The sequence below is a fragment of the Protopterus annectens genome, chromosome 3.part1 (assembly GCF_019279795.1).
Source record: "Protopterus annectens isolate FY-2018-M chromosome 3.part1, PAN1.0, whole genome shotgun sequence".
Lineage (NCBI taxonomy): Eukaryota > Metazoa > Chordata > Ceratodontiformes > Protopteridae > Protopterus > Protopterus annectens.
In genome coordinates, this window is record NC_056732.1 from 1539770113 (window position 1) to 1539793283 (window position 23171).

General features: G+C 42.3%; 1 protein-coding gene across 2 annotated transcripts in view; it reads right to left on the reverse strand.

Annotated features, from left to right (window-relative positions):
• Positions 1-23171, reverse strand: part of LOC122798556 — an 892023-nt gene that overhangs the window by 426064 nt on the left and 442788 nt on the right. For both annotated transcript variants that reach the window (XM_044067611.1, XM_044067610.1), the window contains exon 3: positions 20999-21109. In XM_044067611.1, the coding sequence (XP_043923546.1) occupies positions 20999-21109 (111 nt within the window). The remainder of the gene's footprint in view (positions 1-20998; positions 21110-23171) is intronic.

Sequence of the window (23171 nt, forward strand, 5' to 3'; positions counted from 1 at the left end):
TTTGTAGTATCATGTTACACAGTTATCACAAGCACCACAGACACTATAGGGCTGAGGGCTACCAAAAGAAATGTCTACAGTGATTGACATCAGCACATCATGTGATATCGGCCAATTGGATGTGTGGTGGGTGGGACAGGCCTCATAATGTAATTCTGTCTGTCACTGTCAGTCTCTCTCTTCCCCACATCTGTGTGTGTATGTTTGACATATTATAGTGTGTTGGCCTTGGATATATGTGAGTAGTCCTATCCAATGTGTGTGTGAAGCATGAATGGTGTACAATTTGGTATGTGTGCACAGACATCTGCAAATGACAGATATGTATAGTCCACTGTGTTGTCAGACATGGGCTTCATTTCTCTAAGTGTAGAGGCATGGCTAGTATGACCTCCTGTACTGAGTGTGTGAATCCATTCCAGGTAGGGTTGTACTCCAGTCCAGGGTTTGGTGTTCTACACCTACAGCTAGCAACCTGTTTCTGCAGGATATCTGTAGGTAGGTTGACAATATGGAGTCACAATGGGCGACAGATAGTGGGATACTGTAACTATTGCTGTCTCTGCTGCTTGTGTTACATAGTTGGTGTTAGCAGAGATATTCAGACATATGTACTGTTTTACACTGTGATGTATTACTTCATCAACTACTGACAGATATAATTATTTGCTTACAGTTATTTCCTGGGTAATACAAGAGGAATGACTCTGTGTCCAGTATTGTAGTCTGCAGCCTAAAAATTCTTGCACACTCATGTCATTTTGGAGGGGTAACTGCAGACACTTGCTGATGGGTCTGTGTAAATGGTCCAACACCATGGTACTATGGTGGCTGAGGATCACCATCTTGGACATATATCGACTTAACAGAATGGCTATATCCTTCTGTGGCCATACCTCTCAGCTGTACAAATTCACCCAGGTTACCCAGAGGCAGGGCTCATATAGCTGATCATTTCCCCTTCACATTGTGGTTTATGAGCAGGTTTGTAGCCACCCATTACTGGGTTTGCATGTAGGGGTAGTATGGGCACACATCAGAGTTTCAGACTTCACACACCCATGATGTCCATGCTTCTACACCCCCCACTCTTTTATTCTATCCTCTTCCTAACATTATTCGAGCAACATCTGAGAAGTATCCCTATAGTTGCCCCTTCATCCTAGCGGTATTTATGGATTGCTCCACAGTTCATGCAGCAGGACATGGTGGGCATGCTACTGGGATTTGTCAACATGGCCTTGCATTTGTGTTATGTTTACTGTGTTAAGTTGTTAGTTGGACCCCATGAGATACCATACATTGGCACTACAGGTGAGGCACAGGCCTTTGACAGAGGACTGTAGGCCATTTGGTAGTGATGCGGGCCATCTGTAGCAGGCCAGTGCATTTTGTCACTCCTACATTCCCAGTCTGCAAGCCAGTTGAGTCCCCTGTGCTGACAGGGTAAGTGTCCAAGGTGTTAATGGCAATGGTTCCTGTCCATAGTAATCCATTGGTCTGGATGCAGGCAGGGTGCTGCTTACAGCTAGGGACACACCTGCATGGGACACCTCTTCAGCATGCTGCATTCTGTGGGTATTCCCATACAGAAGTGGAGTCATACTGTACTCATTCCCAACAGCAAGGATATGACCTGTGATAAACCTGTGGCTGATGGTGGTGTAAGTTGAGTGCATCTGTGATATGGAAGCTACTTGCAGCTGGCTCACAGATTTACCTGGGACATTCCCCTTATGCTGCCTTGTGACATAGGCAGTCTCTCATTACTTCATAACTGTGCCTTTTGTGGTCTGGCAGTGATTGGCCAGACTACATCAGTATTCCATACTACACAGACAACTAATGTGCTGCTAACTTGTATGTACAATTCCAAAGTTGTGTGCAGTTGACAGTTACATTTTATGTACTCTGTCTAGGGCACTTCCACCTGTGTACTGTGTGTATGTATGGGCCCACATTCATGGCTTGTCCATCTGTCAGATGGTGACAGATATTGACATCTGGACAGTGAGTATGGATGACTGCTGACATGGGTATTGCTGAGAAGCATTGTGGTTGGCATTGCAGTTGTCGGAACATGGCTCTGTCAACCACAGTACTGCCCACAGGCCACCAAGACACAACCATCCACGCCTACATGCTAACCACTTCCAGACAATATTGAACACACAACAACCTAACACATGGACCCCTGCATATTGTACACATGCGACAATCTATCCTGTAGATTGGGCCAGCTCGGGAATTCTGTGCTCCACTGACATTACTCCTCACACTTACATGTTACTGCATTTCTACATAGGATTGGGGGGGGCACACCTGATGACTTTAAACATTTCCTATGACTGTACTGGTATGTTAGGTTCTCTGTTGGCTTTCCTTTAATTTTGTATTCTGAGCTATCATGCAGACTGGAGGCATATCAGTAGAGTACAGATCTTACATTTTATTGACCTACATTTCAGTTTCAGACGTCTTACCCTTCAGAACTAACATACAGCAACCATACCTGTTGTATTCTGTCTGTGTAGGTCTGGAGGGGGGCTGTTCACCCTTGCCATAAATTGGAGGCCTTAGCCCAGCCTTTCTTTATAGTCATCTACACCTTTCCTGCTGGCTGAATCTGGTGGTGGGTATGTGAGCCTCATTGACATGCATTCGTGTGTCCTATGGACACACATTTGAACCATCACATGTACTGCAGTGGGATTTGTTACCTTGTCTAGTACTGCTTAGTATGTTGACACCAGTATTTGTTATGGAATTCATGCTGCCCATATAGATGCCCACTATCTGCTGCCATCCCATTCAGCCACCCGATGTCCTTGCATTCTCACGTCCATATCATAGATACAACTATCAGAACATACTACTCCATTCAGTAATTGATAGGAAGAGTGACTTACCTTGTGGCTGTGCCAGTATTAAGGATGGTGCTGGAGGGCTCACTATGTGGGATGCACATAGTACACTCCGTATACATGGTAAAGCACAGGTAGTGTCAGGTTTGGCATCCCTTTTACTGTATGCGTGAGTCAGAGAGAGATGTCATTCCTTGACTCAGTACCATGTCAGTGTATGTGCTATGCATTGCCTCTTTGGTAAGGCCTGAGCATTCTGGGCACACCTCCTTTGGCCTACATGGGCAGGCTCAGGTAGTTCCTCCTCCGAGTCATTCTGTGCCTGTGATGGCCTTGGCAATTGTGGGGGTCTGTGTGGCTTTGCCCTATGCTGTTCCTGCTGCAGCTGTTTCCACAAGATCATATTGTGTAGCATGGCAGATACTATGAACATTTGTGTACATGTAGCTGAAAAGTACTGCAAGGCTCCACCGGATATGTCCAGGCAATGGAACCATGACTTGAGCATCCCAAACACACGCTCTATTATGATTCTGGTTTGTGAGTGTGCCTCATTATGGAGTTCTTCTTCAGGTGTGTGCAGATTTCTGAGGGTGTCATCAGCCATGTCTCCAGTTCATAGCAGCACCCCCCACTACATGGCCATATGGGATATTCCCACTGGCAAATGACTGGTACAGCTGTGTCATATGCCAGATGTGGGAATCATGATAGCTTCCAGGGCTGCCAGTGCACACATTCAAGATAATGCCCTGGGCATCGCACATGACCTGGAAGTTGATGGAGGGGAAGTCCGTGTGGTTTATGTAGACCCTACCCCACTCACTGGGTGGTGCTTTGATGTGTATGTGCATGCAGTCTATAGCTCCCACTACATCAGGGTATTTTGCTATTTGGTGGAAGAGATGCATATTGCTGGTCAATGCCTCACAGGTGTTGAGGAAATATATGTGTTCACCGGCATGTGCTGACATCTCATTCAGGAACTGATGGAGTACCCTGGATGCTGATGCCTGTGAGATCCCCATGATATCCCAAGTTGCCCTTTGGAAGGTACCTGTGGCTAGTATTTTTAAGCCTACACATACCTTGGTATCCACTAGGATGGGTTCCCGTCTGTTGGTTCTGTGTGTGAGGTGTGGCCGGCACAACTCAACAATTTGCTGTAGAATGTCCTTGTCCACCCTTTAGTGCTCCACTACCTCTAGCTCATGTAGCCCCTGGTAGGTTACCCTGGGTCTGTACACTCTTCTCCTCCTCCTCACTGTGGATTGGTCATCAGCATTCACATCCTCACCACCCTCAGCCTCTTGCACATATTGATGTATGAGAGTGACAGCGGCCCCTAACATTTTGTTAGTTTTGTCAGGTAAAATTTCCCCGTCTGTGTACACCAGTGGTGTAGAGTTTGTGAGAAAAAACAGACTGGATGGTGTTTGCATAGTTTATAGTAGTGTGCTAGGCTGTTCCATGTCTAATTGGCTGATTCTGATACATTTTACCTGCCAGCTATGCCCGTTCCCCTTGATTGTCTTCCTACTGCTGTTTCCCCTTCCCATTGCCTTCCTGTTTAAGCCCTGAGGTGTGCCGCACATACCCAGTGCTCAGATGTGAACAGCGCTGCTATTTCCTGTTTTTTTTTAACACCCAGTGCGCGCACACCCATTTAGGCACTTTAAACACTGCTAGGCAGCCTCAGACACACCTCCTTCCTTAGTTGTGCTTAGCTTAGGGCAAACATGGGCCACAGAGCTCTAATAAGCTTACAGCATGCATTACACTCCCCCCTTATAAGGTCATCCACCTCTTAGACTTATACAAATGGTGTTGCTGCACCTACACAGTTGGGCGCAGGCTAACACTGAGAGGAAATCATGATACAGTATCAGTCCCCTCATTTGCATTAAACAGAATGCTAATTCATAGTTACTACACTTACACTGAGCCTTTGCCCTTAGCAACCAGCATTCCCTGGTAATGTTATTTTATGCATGCCATTGAGTATTATGGCAAACTGCTGATTTGGGTTTAAAAGCTTATTTCCCCCTTTTATTCTTATTTTCAGGGCAATCCCATTTGTGCACTGCTGCCCTACGCTTAAATGTCCGAGATCGGCCAAAAAAAATAAATAAACTTGTTTTTTTATAAATTTGCAAGTATTTCTCATGCCAATGGCCATATATTTGGCCATTGGCATGCCTACTACATTGAATACAGGCTTTCTTTCAAGTTGTCATGCCTCTGTTTTGTAATTTGCAGAAATGTATTTGGTTAGTAACCAAATTCATTTCTGCAGGTTACACTATTCTTGCACTGATGCCTGTCTGCTTCCTGGATCACCTCATTTGCATAGTTTTCGCCAGCAAATGAGGTAATTAGCATGTAGCAGTGCATGTCTCAGGGGCTCATTCCTGGATTGGTTGGTGGCCATATTGCATGCAGCAGCTCTTGCACTATTCTGGCACTCCATGCAGAGCTTGCTGAATCGGGGGAATGTTCTGTCCTCACCATAGATGTGCACCTCTGTGCATTAGAAAACCCCATCCATAGCTGCAATCGGACCTGACACATGGATATAGATACAATACAGATACATCTATGCCTGATACATTAATATACTAGTCCCCAAAGGGCCCTTACCTGCATGGTTTCTGTCCATTGTGTGTGTGTGTGTGTGCCACCCAACTCCAGCATGTTGACCTCTGTACCCTGGTGTTGTACTGGGGTATGTGCCCCAAGGTTGGCAGGGGTTCATATGCTACACAACTTGGTTGTGTGATGGATGACAAAGAGAAATGTGAAGTCATTTGTATGATGTGGTGATGCCTGTACCCAAGGATGACAGAGTGGTCATTCCAGCATATGTCAATGGGCATTTTGGTGAAGGGAACAGAGGGTCTGTGGAAGTGATGGGTATGCATGGTGTTAAAAGGAATGCAGACAGTGAGATGGTAGTGGGGTTTGCAAAACAGATGGACATGGCCATGGTGAATATGTACTATAATGCGAGGGAGGAGCATACTGTGAGTTACAAGACTGTAGTAAGATGCACACAGGTAGAACATATCTAATGTAGGAAGGCCAGTTTGAAGGAGATTGGAGACTGTAAAGTGGTGAAGGGAAAAGTGTATTTAGGCAGCACAGAATGTTCGTCTGCAGGATGATGTTAATGATCAAGAAGAGGGATAGTGTGAGTTCAGCAGTAAGGATTACATGGTGTGAATTGGAAAAGGGTAACTGTGGTATGGAGTTTAAGGAAGGATTAAGACAGACACTGGGTGCACTGTCAATTTACCACATATCTGGTACAGTACAGAATAGCTACTTTGGGAGATGGCTAGAAAGGTACTTGGTGTGAAATGTGGATGGAGAAAGTAGTACAGGGAGACCTGGTGGTGGACTGAGGAAGTACAAGACTGTATACGGAGAAAGAGGATGGGAAAGAATGAGTGGGACTGTCAGAGAGATGAGGAAAGTAGACATGAGTGTGAGGAGATGAGGTGCATGGCAAAGAGAGATGTGGCAAAGGCTAAGGATGAGGCATATGAAGAGTTGTATGACAGTTTGTGAATTACTGGATGGTTGTATTACTCTTTGCCATGTTCAGTCATTTTAGTTCTTTTTCTAAGAGGTTGTTGTATGTCTGTCCATTGTGTATGGTCTATCATGATGTTGTAGCAGTGTACTGTTCACTTATTTATTTGGACTGTGTTGAGGGGTAGATGTGAGTGTCATGGGTCCTTTTGTATCCAACTGTGCATGCTGCTTCAGTTATGGGTGGTCTATCAGCAGCATATGTTTGCATGGACATTTTGAGGCATGTATGCAGATATATTCTGAGACATGTATGCATGTAATGTGTGTGTGTGTGTGTGTGTGTGTGTGTGTGTGTGTGTGTGTGTGTGTGTGTGTGTGTGTGTGTGTGCTACTGCCATACTCTTCCTTGATTTCTATCGGTCACCCTGGTGTGTGGCAGCAGGGAGCAGTAGCTGTGACAGCATGACACTTTTGAACATTTCTTGAGGAGGACCACTTGGTGTATGTGCTTATCTTGCTGTCATTTGCAGCATTGGGGTTGGACCATGGATGTTGGACACAGTATAACTACAGCTTCTTATAGCTACTTCATACCTTCTCTTACCTGGAAAACCTGTGGAGGAAATTTCTGTTAACACTACCTGACTGTTTTTACACATATTCACAAAATCCTAGTTGAACTTATGCATACAGCTTACTACCACTCCCGGGATTCAAACCGTGACTGTTTCTGCTAAAAATACAACAAGTTTGTGTTTCATCAGAATGAGCTCTTGAGAAACTACTGCCTTTATTTTGAATGTTTTCTGTCTAATTCTCTGTTGGTTTTACTACCTGACCTTGTAAATGCAACATTCTTATATATACATTCCTATACATACCTTTTGACATAGCACAGTGTGGAAAACAGTAGTTAACACAACATTACTATTCAGATATCAGATCCTGGTGCATGAAACATTTCATATTAGTTAATCACGTGTCTTACAGAGGCACTAACTTTGTCAGATGAGACTTGATGTTTAATGCTTTCAGAGATATAGCTGCTGTGCATAACCTGTGCACATTTCAATTCATACAATACCAGAGTAAACAAAACCAGTCCAGGATTTTGATTTTTATTAACAGGCAGTTACAATTTTATTTATATATATAACCTATATGGGACTATTACTGTAATATTGTCTGGTTTATTCAGTACAAACTATACCCATTTTAATATTGCCAGGTGACATTCTACTCCTTTATATTTATTTGGTGTGAATACTACAAGCAAGATTGTTACTCACCAACCTCGTGATGCAGCCTTTGCAGCCTGCTTGCATGGGCTTCCTGGTTCACAGCCCACTCAGCTGGAGCTGTAAAGAAGACAAAGAAACATACAAACATGCATACCTATCCATCACATACACAAGCCGGACTTTGGTAAACAGTTCTTGATATGACTACTTACACATGCCTGGGGCATCACCCTGCTGCCATATGTCTTGGACCCACTAGTTCCAGACCTCCCTCTTCTTCCGTTTCAAGTCAGCATAGTGGTGCTGGACCTGCTCACCAGTCTGAGGGATGCCAGTGGCACTGGTGAGAATGTGGGTGAGACATTCCCAGGCCTCCATTTTGTATTGGGAGTCGTGGTACTAGTCCTGCAGCAGTCTCACATCATGGGTTTTAACAAGGACTCCTACCATGATCTTGGACTTCTGTATGCCCCAGCGCTGCACCCGAAAGCACATACCCTCTCCAACACTAGCCATACTGCCTACAGTGAGGAGCTACAACCAGTTATGAGCTGTATTCCTACCTTCTAGGTTTAATTATGGCCAATTTCCCACCATTTGTCGTGATTTGTTGGTTTTGAATATGCCAAGCTAAGTGCCAGGCAAACCCGCTTAGTTGATTTGAGCACTGCTTAGAGGGGTAGATGCTAAGCACCGCTTACCAGAGCACAAATCCACTTAGCTACATTAGTTCTTGCTTAGAATGTACGTATAAGCCATACTTATTCTGGCTAAGCATAGCTGAGCACAAGTTAACATTGTTCAGCTTTCCTTTTGCAGCCTATCAGCATTGTGGGGTTGATTCCTCATAAATGACATATTATGATATATATGTTTACTTTCCATTACCTCCCCCTATGTGCTTTCATTACAATACATTCTTTTGTGGCTATGTAGTATGGGGCACTTGTGTTTATATGGGGGTTTCACATCTATAGTACACTGACACCTCACATTTGGACCTGCTACACTACCCTGGTTAACAAATATATATATTATTCACTACCTACTGATAACAAAATATATTTTTGTGCTTTTTTTAACAGATAAAAATGAAGAGATTGAACAGGGACCCAAACCACAAATGCTTACTTACTAAGTGAAAGCTCTAACCACTACACTATTTCACATAACACTGTTTTGGCCGTATATTTCTATTTAGCTCATTGGGCTGTGTAAGCTAGGCTGAGTGTAGCTACGCAACTCACCCTCCTGCTCAGCTATGCTTAAACTTTATTGCGGACAGAAAAAAAAGAATTACATATGTGTTTTATTTTTATTTACTGTGGGGGGGGTTGCACATTTCTTTCTGCACTGTTATCTGTGTATTGCTCTTACAAACTTAGAAAGTTGATAGACTAACAGGCTTTGATGTAGCATGACTTTTTTAGCATTGACTGTTTTCCAGTTTTATTTCAGTGTCCGGAGACACTGAAATACTGGCATAATATTATCTACACTCTAATGCTATGCCAGTATGGCTTAGAAAGTGCTGTATGGCACTTTCTGAGTGCAGGGGGCATGTTTAATGTCCGTGCACTGCACAGACATACCCCTTGCGGTCCATGTAGAGTATACAGCAGCATACCTTCATTAATATACAAGGCGCACTGCTGCTCTACATGGGCACGATCAGCTTTGTGCAGGATTACCACTAGTCCTGCACGGAGCTTAATGAATCCTGGGGGTTATTTTATATGGAGTGTTCACTACTGTTATAAGGATACTGTTTTTCTTTTACTATCCCACACTGGCCAGCACTAAGTTGATGTATTTTTCCTGGTTTAACTTACTCATTACATGTACATATATAGTTGTATTATTGTTTTAATTTTGGTTTACTGTTTTAATATAAATCTTGGTTAGTTTTAGTAAGATTTTTTTGTAGATGTATATTTTTAGGGTTCTTGTCCACAGACCTGAAGAAATCTACATGAACAAAAGTGATCTTTGTTAACAATATTTTTTGGAAATAAATGATTGTTTTTGACAGTGTATTTTTTTCTGGCTGCCAAAATATATATTTTTTGATTGCCATTGGTCTAATATTTAAATATTTCCAACCATGTATTATAATGTCTTTGATAAATTCACAAACGTTGTTTAATAATAATCTGTTTAATAAGAAGTACCACATCATTATTAATTTAATTAATTTTATTTAAAGGGCATAAGATTTAAATTATTATTACACTTAGTAAGTAGGGCAGTACCAGCTTGAATATCACACTGATAAGGCTTGCGCTCCCATGTTTGCCAATCTGGTTATGCTTGACTGGGAGGAGAACTTTTAGTTATGTACTTACCATAACTTTAGATGTTTGGGATCCATCTCGCCTACATTCTGTACTGATGGGTTCGGAGCCGATCCTCCACGCTATACTATAGAGCGAAGTCTCTTATTGGCTGAGCTATTCTATATCCCAGGATGCACCACCACTAATTCCCCAGATCTTGTTTGTCCGCACACATGCACACACACATGTACTGCTGATATAACATTGCCAGATGTTTCAAGATGAAACGGTCGAACTTGAACCGTCCGGTCTCTTCTGATCTCCAAGGCAGGGGGAAGGAGGGTGGATAGAATGTAGATGGATCCCAAACATCTAAAGTTATGGTAAGTACATAACTAAAAGATGTTATGTGATCCTATCTCGCCTACATTCTGTACTGATGGGACAGCATCCCTAGCACCTGATTCCTGGGTGGCTCACTGGAAAACACTCCTGAGAACTGTGGAACTGAAGGAAGCGAAGCCACATCCAATTTGTAATGAGAAATAAAGGTGTGAGGAGAAGACCAGGTAGCCGCAGCACAAATGTCACTAATGGCAAGCTTGGAATGAAAGGCTGTTGAAGTAGCCATAGCCCTTGTAGAATGAGCTTTTACAGTGGTTGTAAGCTCTCTATTAGAAAGAAAATAAATATGACTGATACAGTCTCTGATCCACTTGGCAATAGTGACCTTCGTGATGGCTTTGCCCAATTTATTGTCTGAAAAGGACACAAACAACTGATCTGTTTTCCATGTTTGGTGCGTCCTATCTAAGTAGAAATGCAATTGTCTGTGAACATCCAATGAGTGGAAGATATATTCTGCTCTGTCTGAGTAGTTGGGGAAGAAAACTGGAAGTTCCAGGGACTGTTGAAGACAAAAACTAGAACAAACTTTGAGAACAAAGGATGGAATAGGCCTAAGAGATACTCTATCCTTGTGAAAAACCAGGTACGGCGGTTTGACACATAGGGCTTGAAGTTCCGAAACTCTTCTGGCTGATGTAATTGCCACTAAAAAGGCAGTCTTCCAGGAAAGAAATTTCAAGTCACAAGTTGCTGCCGGTTCAAAGAGGGAAGAGGTCAAAGCACCTAATATGAAATTAAGATCCCACGGTGGAGCAGGATGAGAAATTGGAGGTCGTAGCAGCCCAGCACCTTTCATGAAGGCTTTACACAACTTATTGCTCATCAAATGTCGGTTTATACTTTCATGAAAATTAGAAATAGCTGCTAATTGAACCTTAATGGTAGAGACCGAAGAATCTTGATTGAATAAGGAAGCTAAAAATTTAAAAACTTCAGCCACCGGGGTAGTAATGGGATCTAATCCCCGGAGTTGGGCCCAAATGGCGAATCTCTTCCATTTACTATTATACATCTTCTTAGTCGAATTCTTGTGGGCCGAGGACAAGATATGTATGACTTCTGAGTCCAAAACCTGGTTCCTGACTATAGTCGGAAGTGGAGGAGCCAAGCTGTTAACCTCAATGAGTGAAGGGACTGATGAAGCTGTCCCGACTGGTGGATCAAGAGATCTGGAACCTGGTCCAGGAACCATGGACCGTCCAGTGCGTATTTCCAAAGAAATGGCAGCCAGACTTGACGAGGCCAATATGGGGCAACTAAAATCATCTTGCACTGCAAGTGAATCGCTTTCTGGATCACCCTGGGAAGAAGGGGAACCGGTGGAAAGGCGCACAGTAGGCCGGTGGGCCAAGTTTGGACTAGGGCATCCTTGGGAACCCCCCCGGAACCGGGGTGAGAGAGAAGAACTGTAGACATTTCGTGTTCAGGGGAGTTGCAAAGAGGTCGCCACAAGGAGTTCCCCATCTTCTGAAGATCTGAGATGCCACTCTGTCGTTCAGAGACCACTCGTGCGGGGAGAGAATGGTTCTGCTCAGTCTGTCGGCTATCACATTGGATCTCCCCGGAATGTGTGTTGCTACCAAGAAATCGTTGGTTGCAATAGCCCAATCCCATACTTTCATGGCCTCTCTGCAAAGGGGGTAGGACCTGGTCCCTCCCTGCTTGTTCAGGTACCAGACTACTGACATGTTGTCGGACTGAATGGCAATCATACCCTGGGGGAGGTAGCTGTGTAGTGCTTGAAGTGATAGAAGCACCGCCCTCATTTCCAGTATGTTGATGTGTAGGGAACTCTCGTCGGGGTGCCACTTGCCTTGGACTGACCTGTCCAGGTAATGTCCCCCCCACCCCGTCTGGGAGGCATCCGTAGTCAAAGTGGCCACTGGAGGAGGAGGAACGAAGGGTCGTCCCTGATCCAGGTTGGAAGAGAGAAGCTACCAATGGAGGTCCTGTTTGCACGTCTCCGTGATTATAATATGGTGACTGAGAGGAAGATCCTGATACGACCACTGGACCGACAGGAGCCACTGGAGAATCCTCATGTGCAATCTTGCTAAGGGGACCAGGAGAACAGTAGCCGACATGGAACCCAACAGTTGTAGGACCATCCTTGCCAGGGCTCGGTGTTTGAAGAGCAATGCTCGGACTTGAGATTGTAATGTTTCTATTCTCTCTGTAGGAAGATATACCCGCATTTGCTTTGAGTCTATCTCTACCCTGATAAACCTGAGATGGCAGCAACACAGACTTTGCCCAATTGAAGGTGATTCCTAGGGAGGTGCCTAGAGATATAGTGGCTGCTAGGTTCTGTAATAGTAGATGCCTGGAGGTGGCAGTTAGGAGCCAGTCGTCTAGATACGGAAACACCTGGAATCCTAGACTCCTCAGGTGAGCAGTCACCACCGCCAAACATTTGGTGAACACCCTGGGGCTGTGGTGAGACCAAAGGGCAGAGAACTGGAAATGACTGTCTCCCAGGCTGAAGCGCAAATGTCTCCTGGACGCCTGATCTACCAGAATGTGATAATAGGCGTCCTTGAGATCTATGGAGCACATCCAAATACCTTTCTCCAGTAGCGGGAGAATGGATTGTAAGGTGACCATCCGGAACTTGGACTTCTTGACTGATCGATTTAGGTTGCTGAGATCCAAAATGGGCCTCAAGTCCCCGGTCTTTTTTGGCACCAAAAAGAATTTTGAGTAAGTCCCTAATCCGGTCTGGTCTACGGGGACTGGTTGGATGACTCCTTTTTGAAGCAGCTTTGAAATTTCGATGGCTGCAATATCCCGTTGACTGGGTGGCGGGTCCGGGATTTTCCTGGATGGCAGGGGGGGTGCGAAAAGGGGAAGACGTAACCTCCGGCGATGATTCGGAGCACCCATCGGTCCTGAGTGATACTCTCCCAGGCCTTTAGGTGCCTCGAAAAATGACCCCCGACTGGCTCCGGAGCTGTGCAGTCGGGCAATCCTTTAGGGATGCTGGAAGGTTGAAGAGCCATGAAAGGACTCGTGGTCTCCAGTGTTGCGGGGGCCTCTGCCGCCTCTGGGACGGCGTCTTCCTGAAAAATTTCCCCCTCCTCTGCCTCTAGAAGGGGGATCGTCCTGCTGCGAGGGGTAAGTCTTCTGAGATTTATGGAACCACATTTTCTCTCCTCTTTTAGCCTTGGGATAAGGCCGAAAGGGAGAGGAAAACCATGCCCCTACGGCAGTCAAAGTCTTACCCTCCTGTTCACAGCGGGTCAAGGTGTCCTTTACCTTGGGTCCAAACAAAGAGGACCCATCAAAGGGAGCGTTGGCAACGGAAGACTTGAAGGCTTCTGCAAAATGACACAGGCGGAGCCAGGCTTGTCTCTGTAGAGCAACACCCGCTCTACTCGCCCCCTCGGCTGCATACGAAATGAGCCTCATGGACGAGTTCAATATCGACGATAGAGTAGCCAACTGAGAGCTAACCGTCTGGGCCAACTGCTCAGGTAGGTTACCAGAGAGGGTATTTGACAGTTCCTTGATCAGATCCCTCTGAAGTCTAGTGAAGTGCGTCAGGTAATTCAGAGACATTAAGGTAAAGGCTGCTGAAGTAAGGGTGTGCTTCCCGTACTGGTCCATGCTCCTAGACTCCTTATTAGGGGATGGATGGAGCCTCTGCCACATCTTGCTGGGTAGCAGATGCCACCACCAGAGCATCTACAGCCACACCCTTGGTGAGAAATTCCTTTCCCGGGGGCGCTGACAAAAATTTGTTAGGGTGAGCAGGCACCGGTTCCACAGAGTCTGGATGTTCCGAGAGATCAAATCTAGGAGCTCATCGAAGGGCAGAGACACCCAGGAGGCAGAGGGCTGAGCCCCGAAGGCCCTGAGGAACACCGACTCGTCAGAGGAAGGGGGTTTGGTCTGCCAGCCGCCTCGTTGTTTGAGGACTTCCAAGATGTCCGCAAAGGAGACATCATCCGAGGACGACTTGGGGACCCTTCCGCATAATCAAGATCGGTGTCCGAGGTGAGAGCTTCCTCTTGCACTGTCTTTTCCTTGGGGGTTCCTCCGAAGACTCTTCAGAGGGACCTCCAGGAAGGGGGGAACCCCCAATGGGGGTGACCTCAGGCCCCAGGGCTCCGCTGTCTTGAGACAGGAGAACTACAAAGGAACCAGTCTCCATGCCTAGGGAAGATGTCGGTGAGACGGTGGAGGTAGCCATAGAAGATTTGGCCAAAGCACTCCTCATGGCTCTAAAGGCCGGACCCCCAGAATCCTGGGAAGGTCCGACCCCCAAAGCCATAACAGCAGACGGCACTCCGCCCGGCGCACTGAGAGAGAGGCTCGGAACCGAAAACATCGGTCCCGAAGCATCACCCCCGGGGCCGACCGAAGAGGTCCGTCTACCAAACTCCGACCCGAAGGCCAGGGTAGGAGTAAGGGTTGGAGCTGACCCGGAAACCTCCATCGGCTCCACTAGCACCGACTCCAATGGTGCCGAGGCTGTTGGAGGAGGAACTAAGGCTAAAGGGTGGACCATCGGCTCGAGCCGACTGGGCTGGAGCGAAACTAACTTTGGAAGACTGGAGACTGAAACAGCCTTTGGAGCACCCTGTCAATGTCCGAATCTGACATCTTGGAAGACCGGGAGGAGATCGAACGGGTCCAAGTAGACTTCTCCACATGAAGGTATTCCTGCCTCAGAAGCTCAGCGTCGGCTCGAAGCCAGAGGAGTCGAGGTTCAGACTATTCCGCCCTCAGCTCCGAAGTCCGTGGAGCCGATGGAGAAGCCTGCCGAGATTTCTTAGAGGTCGGTTCCGATGGGCTGGTCGGAGCCGACGATTTCTTTTTCTTAGAGGGAGAAGAGGAGGAAGATAAAGCCTCCTCAAAAGTAGGTTTGATAATCCCTTTTAATATCAATTTATTCTTCCTCTCTTGGAGGACCCGAGAGGAAAAAGCATGACAAACACTACAAGACTCCTGAAGGTGTTTGGGGCCTAAACAATACATGCATAAAGAGTGATCCTCGGTAATGGACATCTTGTAACTGCATCGGGTACATTTCTTAAACCCCGATGGTCTATGTTCTTTAGACATAATTGTACACAGTCACTACACACTAATGTAGAAGGAAAGAAAGGCAATGCCCAGCTCTATTACTACACTAAGGAAACTCAAATAACAGCAGATTCAAGAACCCTCTAACTAAAAACGGGTACTTGACCAACTAAAAGGACCAAAAAGGCACCACAAACTGACACAAAGATTCAAGGCCCCTCTAACTTAAAAGGAAACCTTTCCCTGAAGACAAAATTACCACAAAAAATCAATAAAATTCACATAAACCACAACGATAGCTGTTAAAACAGCTTTTGGATCAAATTTAAGAAATTTCCTGACAGAAAAGTCTTAGAAAAGAAACACTTAGCTCAGCCAAGTCGGAGACCACGTCTTAGCTTGTAAAGCGGCAAACGAGATCTGGGGAATTAGTGGTGGTGCATCCTGGGATATAGAATAGCTCAGCCAATAAGAGACTTCACTCTATAGTATAGGATCGGCTCCGAACCCATCAGTACAGAATGTAGGTGAGATAGGATCACATAACATCTGCATATTCAACAGCTTTTACTACAAGAACATTTCTTATTATTCCCGTTACCTGGACGATATTTATATCCTGTGGAAAGGAGATAGTACCTCTTTTGGGGCCTTTATCACATTTTTGAATACTAGCAACAGCTTCTTAAAATTTACTTCTGTCATTAGTAGTAATGGTGTACCATATTTGGACACATTCGTCACAGCAGATAATAATGGATTTAAATCTACCATACATAGGAAGGCCACGTTTATGAATTCTTATTTGGGTTATAATAGTTATCATCCTATTAGAATGAAAAGAAACATCTTTAAGGGCTAGTGTATTAGGGCAATTAGGATGACCTCAAATTATTTCGACATGATGAACGAAATCAGCTACATCACAGCCCTTTTTAGTGATAGGGGCTATGATGCAGACTTAATGAAAGATATTACTACTTATGTTATTAGTCAGTGGGGGACAAAATACACATCATTACTAGGGTTAAAGAGTAACAGCAATGCAGTACTTAATACTAGCATTGAACTAAATGCCGTAAATAATTCAACAACTGTTGAATGTTCCAAAAATGACGGTAATAGAAACTTTAAGAGAGCTTATATTATTGAATATGGACCTTTCAGCTCTGTTATCAAAGATATTCTGGTTAGAAACTGGCATATTTTAACAGATTCACAAGAAATAGCTGATATTGTGGGTCCTAGACCTAATTTTGTGTACAAAATGGGTAGAAACCTCAAGTATATTTTAGAAGGGGTGAAACCTGTTAGGAATAAAACTGTGTTAAATACTACTAAATGTGGGGCTTGTCATCAATGTTCATCTATTTACGAGTTTAGTACTACAATTTTGAATAATAATAACCATACCAAACTATATATGTCCAAGGGAAATTGTAGATCTAGTATGTTGGTATATGTGGCTCTTTGCTCAGTCTGTTCTTCCTATTATATAGGAAAGACAGAAAGACAATTCAGGCAGAGGATTTATTCGCATTTGTACTGTATTAAAAAGAAAGACCCCAAAAATGCTTTGTCTAAGCATATTTTAGAAAACGGAACAGACCATGTATTCAAATTTGCTATATTAGAGAATGTAAAAAGAAACCCTAGAGGTGGGAATTATAAGAACTATTTAGCTTATAGGGAATTATGGTGGCAGGTTTTTACTGACGCCACAACACCTCCTGGGATAAATGATTATTTTTCTATTAAATCTTTACTTCTTTTAGATGGGGGTTAATTTTGTACATGTTTACAATTTTATAAAAGTACTTCATCTGTTTTAAGATTGGTATGTTTGTATAACTTTAAGCTTCAGCGCTGTTTTGGCGCCAATTTTGATATTTAACTGGAGTGTTTACACTAGTTTAATTGTTCTGATGAAGCTCGCTATGTCGAGTGAAAGCGCTTAACTTTTACAGTCATTAAAAGCACTTGTTTTTATAAGTGGTACGTTTATTTCCCTCTTCTGTGCTGACTTTTAACTGTGAGTGGCAGCGTTTTGCGTTTTGGAAGAGCTGTTATCTTGTTTTACATCTGTTGATCCAACTCGCTTCTTCTGTGGTTGTTACACTGATAAGGATGGGGGAAGGGATTTGAATTTGTTAACATGTATTCCAATACACTTTGTTTTACAACAAAATAAACCCTTCCATACCTGATAACAGGTATATTAGTCAGAAATTTTGGGATGAAACTATCATTCTGCTTACGTTTTGTTTGGATCATGTGTCTGTGTGCCTAATAAAGGATTTTTAACAAGAAACAGACTGTCTTCCCTGCTTGGATTACTTCTAAATACTTAATATAGTTTATATCTCTGTATAATATTAATAATATTAAAGTCATGTTCTCAAGCTAAATGCCAAAAAATGCATAGTCATCCCATTTGGGAAAAACAAAACACCCATGAATTACCACATAGGTGGCAGCCCCCTTAATACAGAAAAGGTAATAAGAGATCTGGGGACCCAGGTAGATAGTAATCTCTCCTTTGACAATCATATTGCCAAAGTAGTTATGAAATCCTTCTATGTAACCCATCTAATTACTAAAGGGTTCGCATCTAGAAATAAAGAGGTTAGAGTGCCCTTCTACTCGTCACTCATCAGACGCATCATAGAATACAATGCCCCGTTTGGGATGTACCTCACAAGACACTTCCAACAGCTGGAAAGACCACAAAAGTACCTCACCAAGAGGATTACTGGCCTCAAGCATATGTCCTATGCAGCCAGACTGGAAAAACTCCAGCTGTACTCAGTGACATATCGCTTACTCAGAGGTGATCTCTGCCTGACTTACAAAGCCATGTCCAACTCAGAATTGATGGACATGCTCCACCTAAAGAAATCCAAGTCATTGCGAGCCACTCACTTTAGTGAGCTAAACCTCGCCACAACAATAAACAGAACATGCTGTTGGGATAGATTCCTGTTACAGAGACTCCCCATGCTTTGGAATAAAATTCCTAACTACATTAGGCAGAGCCCCTCACTAACACTCTTCAAGAGAAACCTTGACGAGTGGATGGGTAACAGAAATTACACCCCAGGGGTCACTTCATTGGCTCTTCTTGACAGAGGCTCAGTTAATTAATCAATGGGGTGGCGAAAGCTGACACACTCTGGCTAGGCTTATAAATGCCCTTGCGCAGATAGCCTAGTACCTACCTATGAACCTATGAACCTAAAATACATTTTTTTTTTTTTTTATTGAGGGCATTTTTTTGCTACTACTACTACCAGTTTTGGATTTTTTTCTGCTTTTTAATATATTGTGACATACAGGAATTGAAAACGTTCCACACAGAAAAGTTTCTTACACTATTTTAAATGTTTATTATAGATACAACAATCTTCCTACCAACTTATAGTTAGGTCTGCATATGTAGAGACCACAGTAACCCCTATAGCTATATATCTCTTATCTAATGATACCATTTGTTATAGATTAAAATATTATATTAGGAAGAATGAATCTGACATTCCCTTTTTTTATAAATAAGAGTCTCATCTATCTAATAACTTAATACATGAAACCATGTTTTCTGACTGATAAATGTGTGGAATGATTTTACATCCAGTTAAGAAATGTTTGGCTTCTTGATTACATTCAAGCACTGAACTAATTTTTTTAGAACTCAGTTAAACTTTTGATAACCATTTCAGGTCATTTCAATAAGTGAAAAATATGTCACTCATAACCTTATTTTCTCCAGTTGTGGAAGTGACTATTTCTATACAAAAGACACTTTCTCATTCAGTCAAAACATTAACTCTAAAGTTCTTGCTGGGTGTTTACTCTAAAATAATTATTGGTTATCCGCAGTTTCCTCAACATCTTCATATTAAAGTCATTCTTTGGTGTGGCCAAAATATAAATGCATCCAAACATGCACCATTAGAAGTACTGAAGGTAATGAGCATGATTTGATATGGAACCCCACAGATAATTTGACTGGCGTGGATAAAAAGCTTCTTTAGGAAGGAAGACTTTTTTTAGGATTTGGAAGATTATCAACACAAGTACAAAATGGGTATTGCAGGACTACACAAGTGACTGTAAGCAATAGTCTGTGATTCACAGGTATGATATAACCACACTGACTGACCTATCATTAGTGGCTCATTATTATGTCTCTGAATCGAAAACTGCACTGGCAGACTTGACCACATTAGTGCTTCCATTTACCAGCCTACACAACTCAGTTGCATAGGCAGCTTGAAACACCCACACACACCCAAACAACCACACGCATACACACACACAGGCACACACGTCTGTAAAGCTGTATACATGCCCTTACACATGCGCGCACGCACAGACACACACATATCCAAACAAACACACGCACACAGGCACACACACACACACACACACACACACACACACACACACACACACACACACACACACACACACACACACACACACACACACACACACACACACACACACATACAGACACACACACACACACACACACACACACACACACACACACACACACACACACACACGCACACACGCACACACGCACACACACACACACACACACACACACCTCTACAGCTGTATACATACCCTTAAAGACACACACACACACACACACACACACACACATATACACACATTCTTACACACACAGATGAATTCACAGTACCTACATACAGTCATGGTTCATAGGTTCATAGGTTCATAGGTTCATACTAGGCTATCTGCCCTAGGGCATTTATAAGCCTAGCCAGAGTGTGTGTGGCTTTCACCACTCCTTAGGATGAGAATACTATACCCATTAGTTTGCTGTGCCTCTGTCCAGCAGTGATGCTACAAGCAGTGATGGTACAAGACATATCCAGCTATTGGAGAGAATGGGTCTCCACCTTCAAAATGGCTTTCACTATTTCATCTAGGCAATGCATATTTTGCAGAAAAGAAATTCTCTGAATTACCCATCCACACTACTCCCAAGCCAGTGATATTCCTCAGACAGACCCCATAGCAGCATACCACTGTAGAGGTACAAAGGTCTATTAATCGCTCAGGCTAAATGCACAGTGAAAGATGGCCAAGTATAGGTTTACATGGTGCATTTAACCTTTCTGTATCCAAGAGATTGTCTAGCTACATTGCCATTAGATTAAGACATTTTAATGGATTATATAAAAACTTAAATGGTAGATAAAAAAAACAATCTGAATCAGTTTCACTGCTGTTAGACAAATGAATGTACAACATAACAAAGAATGCTCTATATTGTTCATTGCAAATGACATATGAGCAATGTTTATCTATCTGTATGTTTAATATATCAGTTAATCCAGTTGACAGAATACTGTGCCATGTATAAAACCATTTATTTTTGTATTTACTCGGTTTGTTTTATACATATCGTTTGTATACCCATAAATGAAAACTGGCATCATAACCATCCTGATAATAAATTTCTACAAATTACATCTATCTGTCATTTATTTATTATACCACTATGATGCTTAAATAATCATGCTGTTAAACTGATTCTGTGTCTTGCTTGTATACAGCCTTTCACATAAAGACATATCGTTATGTTAGGATGTTAGGAATGCGTACTTACCACAATTCCTATATAGCAATGAACATGGAATAATGATATGGGAAATAAACCAGTTATGACATAGACCATAAAGATGACAAGATGAACTATTCCAAAGGTCACATGGATAAGCTGCAAGGAAATGCAAGAAAATGGGAAATTAGTGAATTGTGTCTTATTTCAGATGCAGCTTGGAAAAGTTTTAGAACTGTAACATTTAAGTTGGAGAAAAATAAGAAACGTACCCATGTAACTTACAATTTATACTAGACATGCTTTCTGAATGAATATCCTATATCAGTAATTATAGCTATCCTAAGCCATCAAATCAATATTTAATATATAGGGGGGAAAAACAAGGATATTAAACAGTAAGAAAAAGTAAATTCATTTTTACAGTCAGATGACTTCATATAAGTTAACCTATATGCTCGCTTGTCATTCCTTTCTCTAAATATATTACTCCAGTGTAATTATTTAGTTATCAGTCTATTGAGGAACTAGATTATGCTCATAGTTGGTAAATCCTTTTGTGTTCATTTTAGCCTTGCTTTATCTTTACTGCCGCAGTGCACTTTCTAGCATCTAATATTGAAACCAAGTGAAAGGAAAACTATGAGTGTGTGACATTTATCATCTATACACAGAATTTGGAAAAAAGTTAGTAATAACAAAAAGTGCATTTATTGAGTAACACAACCTGGGCTTTTAAATGAGCACATTTATTAAACAAGATTTGCCATGCTGGTCATATTAATCAATTTAAATTGACACACCTCAGTAATAAGAGCTGTAAACTCATTTTTAAGCAAATGCATCTCAGCATTTATATAGCTGATAAATGAGACTTTTTTTTCTCTAAATACACCCATTGAGATGTATTAGTTCATGGAAAGAAAGTGATACAATCCCTAATCAGCAGCATGCAGTTGGCATACACAATTAAGGGGTATTCTTAATAGAATTTACAAAAGATCACTCTAATGCATTCTTTGTTTATAATCATAAAATAAATAAAAATCTTGATTGACTTCAGTGTATGCAGTGTTTATTTTTCCAGACAGGTTTTTGGTTATAGGTAATGGATTATTGGGATCATTCATTTAAAACTGCAATGCAAATTATTACCAGATCCTAATGCCATCTCCCACTGTTTTATATTTCTGTTTTTAAATTTTACCGGATATTCTCTCCACTCAGCTGCTAAGAGATACTGCTACCTCAGTGGATAAAAGTCATGGGCTTGTACAAGCACATTGGGCAAGCATAACAGCTTTTACAAGTTTCTATACACTATAATATGATACAGTTTTGCCCTGAGGCATTTTGCCCACTCCATTCAGTGGGATATTATACAAAGTGTTAAAAATAGTATGTCAGAAAGTATGGAGGCTCACATATCATGACAAATCCTTAGTTCTGCCTTCAAGTCCTGTTTTTACTTTGCAAGAAGTAGTCATGGTCTGGTAATACTGGTAATAAAAACAACTCTTTGTTATGCTTTGGCAACCCAATAAAGTAGAGTTGCAGTATGTTGGTGTTTCAAGACCACATTATACCAGCTACACAGATGTTGTAATAAAGGCACACAGAATTCACTCTGGAAGAGTTATATAATTTAACACAATGGCAGCAAAAAACAGTGGCTTCCTATATAGAGGTTAGTCTTATGGATGCTGTCATTTATGCATTACATTTCTTTCCTTAACTTAGAAAACTTATATACAAAATACTTATTTGCGAAATAAAATTGCAGGGCCTGTAAAATGCTTCACTGTATTAGGACTGTCCTTTGAACTACATTTGATACATACTGATTCATCTAAAGACATTATATGACATTGTATAACACACATAACATGCATTGAATATTTAACATTTACTCAATTATATACAGCTGCTCCAATTATCAACATTTGCTATCATAATGAGTAATGTGGTCTTTCCATTTTATAGGTATCTTAACAGACTTTCCAAATCTAGGAAGTCTTCAAATGTTGTTGATTGAAGTTGTTGCAGCTGGTAACTTAGATATATCAGGATATATCAGGAAAAATAATATCGCTATCTGAAATATCAGAAAGACCTAGATAGTCACATATTAGAGCAGTGTCACATTCAGAATAGAATTGTATTTTAAATTCGGATCTTGTGTTAATTCCTGGCATATGTTTTACATTATATAGTCTCACTA